General features: G+C 54.4%; 1 protein-coding gene across 1 annotated transcript in view; it reads right to left on the bottom strand.

Annotated features, from left to right (window-relative positions):
- Nucleotides 1-3,902: 3,902 nt before the first annotated feature.
- APCDD1L (APC down-regulated 1 like) overlaps nt 3,903-9,597 on the bottom strand; it is a 42,562-nt gene continuing 36,867 nt past the window's right edge. The window contains exon 4 of the mRNA XM_019637199.1: nt 3,903-4,710. Within this exon, the coding sequence (XP_019492744.1) occupies nt 3,940-4,710 (771 nt within the window). The 3' untranslated portion in view covers nt 3,903-3,939. The remainder of the gene's footprint in view (nt 4,711-9,597) is intronic.

The raw sequence follows: 9,597 nt of genomic DNA, 5'->3' as shown, positions 1-9,597 counted from the left end.
ACAATTGGCCTGGCTAGTAGAACACAGGTGTCCTCCAGTTCACAGTTCTGGGGTCTGTTCTGCCCATCTTAGTAAAACATAATAATAACATCAACATTCTAAGCCAGTACTTAGAGCACGTGGTTGTCGTCTTGATGCTTGAGTTCAGATCCTAGAGCCAGTACTCAGTGTTTATTCATTTAACTAGTCTTTACGGAGCTCCCACTGTGTGCCTTCCACACTGGGGGGCACGGCGGGGAACAACACAGGCATGGGCCAGCTGTGAAGGAACTCCTGTTCCTAGAGGGGGAGAGGCCAGCAAGAAGTACAGAAACGGTCAGACAGGGACTTTGTGACACTGACAAATGCTGTGTAGAAAATAAAAAAGGTGCCGAGGTGGGAAGTGGCTGAGGGGGTGGGGTGGGCAGTCCATGCAAAGACCCTGAGAAGGGCCAGGTTCAAGGTGATTTCAGAATAGCTGGGAAGCTGCCTGGCTGAGGTGGAGGATGGAGGTGGAAGCAGGTGGGAGGAGGGTTCGTCCTCCAGAACAGCAGCAGGTAATTTGCTCCCATCCTCACGTCCACCTAATGGGGGTTGTGTGTGTGTGAGAGGGAACCAGCTTTCAGTCACTTAAGGCCAGCAAGCGGGATTGGAGGGGGCACGCTGCTGCCCAGTTTCACCCCTGGAAGTGGGAACGGCCCCTCACTAATGGCCAGGAGGTGGCCCATGCCACAGCCCTAATTTGATCCCCCTTTGTCCGGAAGCTGCTGCCCCCCTTTTCCTGCAGCCTCCCCCCAGCCTGAGTCACCGGCCCCAGGAGGCCTGGGCGAGTGCGTCACTGTCACTGTGGGCTGCTCCTCAGGCCAGCAGCACCACCAGGAGATTAAACACATTCGCTTAGAAAAAGCAAAGAAATAACTTCTTTTGATAACCAGCATCTGTTAGTTAATGGGCCTCTGAGAGCTGTATACAATTTAAACTTTTTATTAAAAAAAAAAGCTCATTCACTCTCCTGGGAGCTTGCGCTGTGAAATTATAAACTGCACGGCTTTTTTCCCTTTTAAACGTGACTGAACATACAATGGAGAACATTAATTTTGTTTTGTTTTGTTTTGAACGAGAACTGTGGGTTTTACTTTCCCCTCTTTTGATTAAAGCTATCTCGGCTTTTGTGTGGAGGGGCCAGACTGACGACAGGGAGCAGAGGAAGGGGCCAGGAGGCAGGTCTGCGGGCCTCTCACCTGTCCCCGCGGCCCCCACACCGACTCCTCCTCGTTGCAGCCCAGACTCTGGAAAGCGGGGCCCGAGGTCCTTTCTCCAGCAGTGACATTTTCTATGGGCACCAGGTGCCTCAGAGCCAAGAAGCCCGGGAGGGGAGGGGTCTCGGTCCAGTCGGTGGGCCAGCAACCTTCCCTTCCCCAACACAGCCTCCTAGTTAGAGGTGGCTCCTGCGTCGTCCCACAGAGCTGCCCCGAACTGCTTTGCCCAAGTCCAGTTTAGGAGTCCGCCCCTGCCAGGGACCTGAGCTCCGGACAGCCGCCCCCAGATAAAGCTCAGCTCTCAGTCCCTGAGGTCCCACTGCTGGTGACCCCGGGCGAGCCCCCTCCCTGCTCTGAGCCATAAAACCCTCATGTGCACAAAGCGGAGCGACACCCCCCACCCACACCGTTGCCCCCACCTCGAGGGACGCTGTACCTGGTATGGCAGTGACCTCTTTACAGGTTTTGGGGCAAGGATTAACAGGGATCACTCAGCCACCTTTGCTGAGGTTCTGCCGTGTGCCTGCTGGAAAAGACGGCTGTGACTGACTCAGTCCTTCCCTTTTACATTCGTGTCAGAATAAATGTGGAGGAATCATTTCAGACAGTGATCAGGAAGCATCATAAAACATAAAGCGGAGTGATGGAGCAGATAGAAGGAAGCTGTTCTTTTGGTGTGCTTGATGGTGGGTGTCACCTGAGGAGGTGACATGTGGTCTGAGACTTGAATGAAAAGAGCCAAGCTTCTGAGGATCTGGGGGAAGAGACGTGAGTAAGAGGCAAGGTAGAGACGAGGGCCGTGCAAAGGCCCTGAGGCAGGACCAGCGTGCTGTGATCAAGAGAGAGAAGGCAGGCCAGTGCAGCCGGGGCCTGGGGAGGTTTGGCCAGACCTTGTAGACAGGTGAACAAGGAGCTGGGGTTTTATTCCGAGTGCCCTGGAGGCCCCTGCAGAGTTCTGAGCAGGGCAGGACCATTGCATGAACCGAAGGTGGATTACAGAGAGAGTCGGTGATTACCTGCACGGGTTTTATTCTTTTTCACACGTTCTCCGGAAGACACTTCACTTCTTTCTTTAGAACCATAATCCCCTCAGATGACTTTAATAACCAACAAGAACATTTTTCAGGCTGTTTAATTTTATTAAAAGATTCAAATTTGATGATAACTGAGGGCATGGTTGTCTCAAGCCTCAGATCTAAGACTTGCTCAGCCCTGGACACATTATTGCCACCCACCGTCATCCCCACCAGAGACCCCCCCCAACCCCGGCCCGGATTCAGTCTGAGACCGTAAATAATTATTTCTTGTACTTTGGTAAATATGCCAGGAACACACGTAGCTCTCTAAGACCTATAGAAAATATTAACTTGGTGGGTTGCTGGGATTTTTGGTGTTTTTTTTTTTTTAAGAAGAATGAGTGGATAAGTTAGAGCAATTTCAGCGGGCTGATTGAACCCCACACAATCTGACGGAGAACAAGGGCTTCCTTCTGAAAGCGTCATTAGCCTCACAGACAATTGTTGTTCAAGATCTGTGATGAGAGCCAGAGATAGGACTCAGGCGGAGAAAGGAGGGGCTTTGTACCACAGAGTGCCGGAAACCCTCGAGCCCACCAGGACGCCAGGTAATTTCACAATGCACAGATGAGGCCCTGGGAACACAGGCAGGGACCCTGGAGAGGCACAGCCCCACCCTGGCGACAGCCTCCTCTGAGCCCAGGAGGACATCGTGGCAGGAAGGCGGCCTCCTCCTCCAGGTGTTGCCATGGAGCCCGGTGACCCCGACCCCTCCCTAGGGTGGTCCCAAAGACACTTTTGGAGGTTTGTCTCCCTCCTTGTCAGTCAAACACAGGGAATCTTGAAAACAGGATGCCTGTGCAGGGCTAATTACTCAGCACGTTGGTGTTACTGCTATCATTAGTATTAATTACTTTCCAAAGGCTGGAAATACCGCTTTCCTCCGAAGATCTGCCCCCAGCAGCCAGCCCAGCGTGTGTGGTATTTGGTGGGGGCGAGGGATGCCACGCATCTCGGCTCAGACAGAGCCACTGCGTCAGTGCGCGGGCCCGCGAGGGCTGGATTCGTGCATGCAGTGTGGACAGCTTGAGGCCTGACTCGCAGAAGCATAGGCAGATGCCGGCAGTCAGAGCTCAAGAAAGCCAACCCGCCCCTGAGGAGACAAGCCCTCTGCCAGAGAGCTGAGGACTGAAAGCCTGGAGCAGCATCTGTAATTCATGGCTCTGGGTTGAGTGTACGAGCTGCTAAATTCGAATTAATGATCTTTAAACAGCCCGCAGACGCGCAGACGGGCGGCAGCGTCCCCAGGCAGAACCTTGGCCCCATCACACAAAACCCCAAGGGTGCAGGGAGGGAAGGGGTGCCGGTGAGCAGGACGCCCCAGTGCCGGTCCCCCAACTGCCCATGAAAACTAGGAGCGAGTGTGTGCAACTCAAAGCAGCTGACGTTGCCGCGATGACGTCCAGTCTTGTGGTCAGGACTCAGTTGCCGGCCGTGGTGTAGACCGAGTGAGTGTTGAGCTGCCAGGACTCAGGCTGAGCTGCCAGTGGCGGGGCCGCTGTCCATGACAGAGGAGAGGGAAAGAGCTGGCCATCCTCCTGGGCAAGTGGGGGAGTCTGTGCTGGGAGGGCATCCCTGGGGTCAGACCGTGTCCCGAGGAGCTGTCTAGACGTGGAAGGCCAATTTCATAGTCGCTCAAGGAAGGCCAGCCCGAGAACTAGGAGCAGAAAGGGGAGAGGGGCCCCTCGAGGACAGCGCCCCCCACCACTCAGGGGCTTCTGCAGCAGAGGCCTGTGCTGTGGAGGCCCGGAGAAGTCCCGGGTCACCCTGTCACAAAGCACCAGGGGCGCTTGGTAGGACGTGGGACGCTTCTCCGGGGTGTCCGGACTTGACCCGTCAGTGGGCCTTTGTCCGATGAAAAGCAGGCTTTGCCCGAGGGGGTCTTGCTCCATCTTGAAAAGCTCATATTCCACGTGGGGGAGCCTGATACCCAGTGGCAGGCACCCGTTGGTGGCCGTGACATCCCGCTCGGTTCCCACGGACCAGGCCCCCGGACCGCCGCAGCTGCTCGGCTCGGAGAAGTTGAGCATGGCCGTGGTGCCCTGGTCCATGGGCGTCACGCGGGCCCTCGTCACCTGGAACACCAGCTCGGTGCCGCCGAGGACCTTGGTGGACGGCGTGCCCCTGGTGTAGTGGCCGGCTGCGTAGATGGTGAAGGTGGGCTGCCGGCAGGCGGGGTCTGAGAAGTGGTGGTAGTAGCCCTCCCAGGAGCGGCTGTGCGCGTGGAAGGTGAACAGCCTTGTGAGGAAGAGCACGGCGGGGCGCACCTCGCACCCAGGGCTGACCCAGCGGCCGCCCAGGTGCATGGGCAGGGCCGCCTGGCTGGGCAGCACAGGCGGGTGGTGCTCGTCGGAGCGGACGATGAGGCCACAGGCTGGGCAGGGGCGAGCATGGTGCTGGCAGGAGACAAACAGAGGGGCGGCAACGTCAGGGTGCAGCCTGGAAGGGGGTGTCGTGGGGCTCTGCCCGTGGGCCGCCTGGCACTCGCCTTGCTCCCCGCCTCCGGCCCCCACGGCTGCCTTGCTCTCCTTGGGCTCCGCAAGCTCCTCTCCCCTCTGGGCCTCCGCAGCAGCTGTCCCTTCTCCCTGGAACTCCCCCTGGAACGTCGCCCGATGGGTGACACTTCCTGACCACCCCACATACGGCAGCCCTCAGACTCTTTCTAGCGCTCAGACACGTTTTCTGTTTCCCCTTCTGCCCACCCGTCCCCTTCATTAGACCATAAGCTCCAGAAAGCCGGACCGTCTCCGTAGCTGCTCTAGCCCCCGGGCCTGGCACAGCGCCTGCTTCACAGCGGGAACGCGTCTGCTAAATGATGAAGGAATGAATGGACGAATGAATGAGTGAGAAATGAATGGAGGCGCCGTCCGTTCTGGGATTTGAAAGAGCTGTCTTTCCCACACCCGGCCTGCTTGGTCCTGAAAGTTGGCCATTCAAGTTTATTATCATTTCCTTGCCCATTGTAACCCTCTCCACCCCCTCACTCTTTCGGGCGCTTCCTAAGGGCCAGGAAGCACTTCTCCGGCAACTGTTACATCTAAGAGCTGAAGGAGCTGAAACCGAGCGGGCCAGCGGGCCTGCCAGGGTTCCCTGGCCTGGGAGAGGCAGAGCCCAGCTGGACCCCTGCCCGTGCAACCCCCTCCCCCATTCTGTGAAGAAAGCCTCGCTCCGCTCAGAGCTGAGGTCTGCGGTCTCCACTACGGGGTGGAGAGGGAAGCATTTTATCTTCAGAAATTTCACCTTGAAAGGTGAGCATCATCCCTTCCACTCCCTTGGGAAGTGAATGTGACAACAAGGATGAAGAGCCGTGAAAATATCTCGCCCTTGGACCCCACTGCCTAGAGTCCGTGCTCAGGAGATGGCTGCAGTGTTGCTAAGAGATCCGGCACAAAGATGTCCACTCCAGTGTTATTTGTCAGAGGGGGAGCCGGCCACCCCGAGTTGTCATGTGCAGACACAGCCCTCAATGGCCGGGGCTCTGAATTGGTTTCCTTTCTCTTTGGTCTTCTTTATATCGGGTTGTCGGAAAAGTCATGACGCATTTTTGCGACGAAAAACATAGAAAACATACGTCATGACTTATCCGACAACCCAATAGTTGTCCCTGCCTGATAAAAGTCTCATGAACTGGGTTTACAGTAAAACGTGTCAACAGGAAACAGCTGCTAAACCAAATCGTGTGGGAGTCGTCAGTCTGCGCTCCGGAGTGAGAAAGCTCAGTAGAGGCCAAAAAGGAACCAGATACAGACCTATCTTGGTTTTGGTTTTTTTTAAAGGGAGCTGCTGCCCAGAATTTAGTCCAGAGCATCATTCTGAAAGGTGAATGTCCTTGGAACAGACACTTGTCAGAGCAAGGCTGACGTGGGAACTAGCAGCCTCCCGCTTTTGCCGTTCCAGAAGGAAGCTTGGGGGTGGGGAGGGCTGGGGGGTGCACGCAGGGCAGGCCACGGGAAGGGGCATCTTGAGGACTCAGCCGGGAAATCAGCGCCTATGTTTTTTCTCACAAAAAAACAAAAGATTTCCAGATTGCTTCTGGATGACTCCCATGCCAAAGAGTGGTGTTTGGGAGTCCTGGTTTAGCCACATCGGATGATGGAGAATTTTTTTTTTTTTAAAGATTTTGTTGGGGAAGGGAAACAGTGTGTTTTTCCAGGACCCATCAGCTCCAAGTCAAGTTGTTGTCCTTCAGTCTTGTTGTGGAGGGCGCACCTCAGCTCCAAGACCAGTCGCCGTTTTCAATCTAGTTGCGGGGGGCGCAGCCCACCATCCCATGCAGGAATCGAACTGGCAACCTTGTTGTTCAGAGCACACACGCTCACCAACTGAGCCATCCGGCCACCCTGAGAAATTTTTTTTTTCTTTTTCAGATTGCCACATTATAAGTGTTTATTATTTATTTTTATGATGAACCTGAACTTGCCTTGATTTCCATAATACAGGAACGTATATTATTTTTGGTTTGGGGTATTTCGACCCAGAGGACTCGAAGGCACTTTGTACCTTCGAGTAAATGGCAGCAGAAATGTTTGTGATGGGAAGACGCGAGCAGGCTGGGTAGTTAGCTGGAGTGCCGGTCATCAGGATGCTGGCTGGTACGGACCTCCTCTAACTTAGGCATTTTAACCCATATTCTGGCTTTTGTCACTGTCACGCGTAATGAAGGACGTAATGCATTACATCAAAATAACCCCAGGGCTGCCCATCCCCCCAAAACAGAGATGTCTCCTGAGGACGGGACACTGGGGATGTTAGTTGGTAATTTGGGGCAAGTGGTCTTCTGCATAGCAGAAACAAATTGAGAACTAGTGCGCTTTGGAGGTGAGAGAAGCGGGGAGAAAACGTATTTCCTTCTGGGAGGCTTCTGAAGGGGATGAAAGAAGGCCCCTTCTCTATCAGAAGAAGGCGTCGTTCTGCCCAGGTCCAGAGTTGCTCGTGTTAATAAGCAAGCCCCAGCCAGCAGAGGTCTCGCTTGTGCGGGAGCCGTACTCTTCCTAGTTTAAGGCTGTTACATCAAGTTATTTCTCGAACATCCCAAAACAGTTTCTAATTAACCCCCAGAGGTGATACCAGGCTTAGATGATTTTGGTCAAGTGCTGGCTGGCGGATTGATTAGTATTCTCTATCCAGGCAATGAACTTGGGGATCAAATTTGTTTTAAATGAACTTCTAAAACATGCTCATGTGTACCATCTGGTTTGGGTCATGGGCAAGACTTGGGCCCCGAGAGCATAAGGTAATGATGAATTTGTTACTTGGGGGTTTGCGATGCAGTGTTTCCTTCTTTGAAATTATCTTCCTTTTTTCTTCTTTCCGGAGAGAGGGCTTTTCATTGAATGTCGGTCCATCTGGCCCTGCTCGCCTGTGCACTCAGCCCTGTGTGATGTGCTTCTCAATCTCATGGCAGGTGACATGGGCCCCCCTGGCGGGTCAGGCGGCAGGAGTCCGAGGCCCAGAGCCTGGGGAGACATGAGCATGTCATCCTGGGTGCCATGGGGCCCGTGTTCCCTCCTAACAAGATGGTGGGCTCTGGTCCTCACCTCACCGCCAGCGCCTTCTCCTCTCATAGCAGGAGCGATGTCAGACCAGGCTAGAACATTGGCTGCCCCAAAGAGAATACTTCCGAGGTCCCAAAAGGAGCTCCGGTTGATTCTGTGATTATGAGAGCTTCTTGTTGTGTTTCTTCTCTGCTCCCCAGGTCCCATGTTGCCAGGAGGGTGGGCTCATCCTCACTCCCCCGCTTTGGGGTGCTTTGACAAGCGGCTGCTCCCGGGGTGACAAGTTGCTGGTTTAGTTCCTTGAGTGTCTAGTACACAGTAGGCACTCCATACATGCTGAACGATGGGACAGTTGCCTAAGGGCTCAAAGAGCACTTGATAGGGACTCCTGAACTCATCAATTCTTTCATTCTCACTTTTGAAGAATATTCTTTGGGTGCCAAGTACAGACATTCTTAACCTGGAGCCCTAACCTTGACTTCCTTTTTAGTAACCCCCTAAGGCTTCTTCTCATGGTGAATGTACCCCTGTAGCTCTAGGGGAACCTTTGACTTTGTTGCCGATCTCATATTAACAATGTTGCCGATATCGGAAACTTGATGCTCATCCCTACTTTGAAATTCAGGGACAATAAACAATTCATATGCATAATATTCCTATGTTACAAATTCATGCTTTAAGACTTGAATAACTACTTGAATAGACATTAGCATTTCTGTTTAAATCCGATGTCTTTTATTTTACACTTTTACGAACACTTTCCTGAGACGGGGCCCTTACTCTTCACCAGACACGCAGGGGAGGGTGTGAGACTCCACCCCATGCTGGCCAGGCTCTCTGCTGTGTGCCCGAGCTCAGCCTACAGAGGAAGCCCGTTCCTTTCTGCCTGTGTGCTCATTGGGCAAGAAAGCGCTGCTAGATCTGCCCCAGATCGGGACAGAACGTTTGTGATGGCTTCATTTAAAATCTGTGTTAATTGGGTTAAGTGAAATTCACTTTGGAGTCCAGGGGATGCATAGCAGAGGACAGCTCCCTTTAGGCTGCGGCTTCCTCCATGGACCATTTGGGACCTTGTCAGGAATGCACAATCCCAGGCCCCACCACAGACCCGTGGGACCCAGCTCTGCGTTCTGACAGGATGCCCAGGTGATGCATCTTGAGAACAGTCAGAATCTGAGCAGCAGTGCACTACCTGCCATTAGTACGAAGGGGCACGCCCAGTGCCTCTGGCTCCAGGTCAGCAATGAGGGGTGCGCCCCACATGGAGCTTTGGAGGGGGGCCTCCCTAGGGCTGTGTGGCCGCCCAGCAGGGCCCTGGAGGAAGGCTGCCCTCTCCCCGGCTCACTCATCAACATTTATCAGCCCCGACCATGTGCCAGCCCCTGGGCTAGGTGTGGGCACACAGAGGGGAGTAAACAAGAAAACAAACAATATAACCCAGGGTGTGCTGAGTGTGGGTTGGGGGGGGAGGGGGCACTGGAGCTGAGGACTGAGGGAGGGGCAACCTGCTCAGGTCCACATGCCCAGCAGGGACAGAAAGGGACCCTGAGGGACTCACAAGGAGAATGTCAGGAGGATTAGACCTGAGAAGGCTGAACAGCGGCTGCTTCTGGGAAAAGCCAGCCCTGTAAAGACCTGAGAAAAGATGGCTCAAGCTGAAGGAACAGCATGTGCCAGTGTCCTGTGGCCAGCAGACCAGAGTAGGGGAGCCGAGAGGGCCCTAGGCAGGGAGCAGATCACCTAGGCTGGGCCAGGGCTCAGAGTTCGTCGTCGTGTCCCCCGCCCCCT

This window comes from Hipposideros armiger, unplaced genomic scaffold, assembly GCF_001890085.2.
Source record: "Hipposideros armiger isolate ML-2016 unplaced genomic scaffold, ASM189008v1 scaffold_32, whole genome shotgun sequence".
In the NCBI taxonomy this organism is placed as follows: Eukaryota; Metazoa; Chordata; class Mammalia; order Chiroptera; family Hipposideridae; genus Hipposideros; species Hipposideros armiger.
Note: the sequence above shows the minus strand (reverse complement) of the source record. Positions and strands in the feature narration are given on the sequence as shown.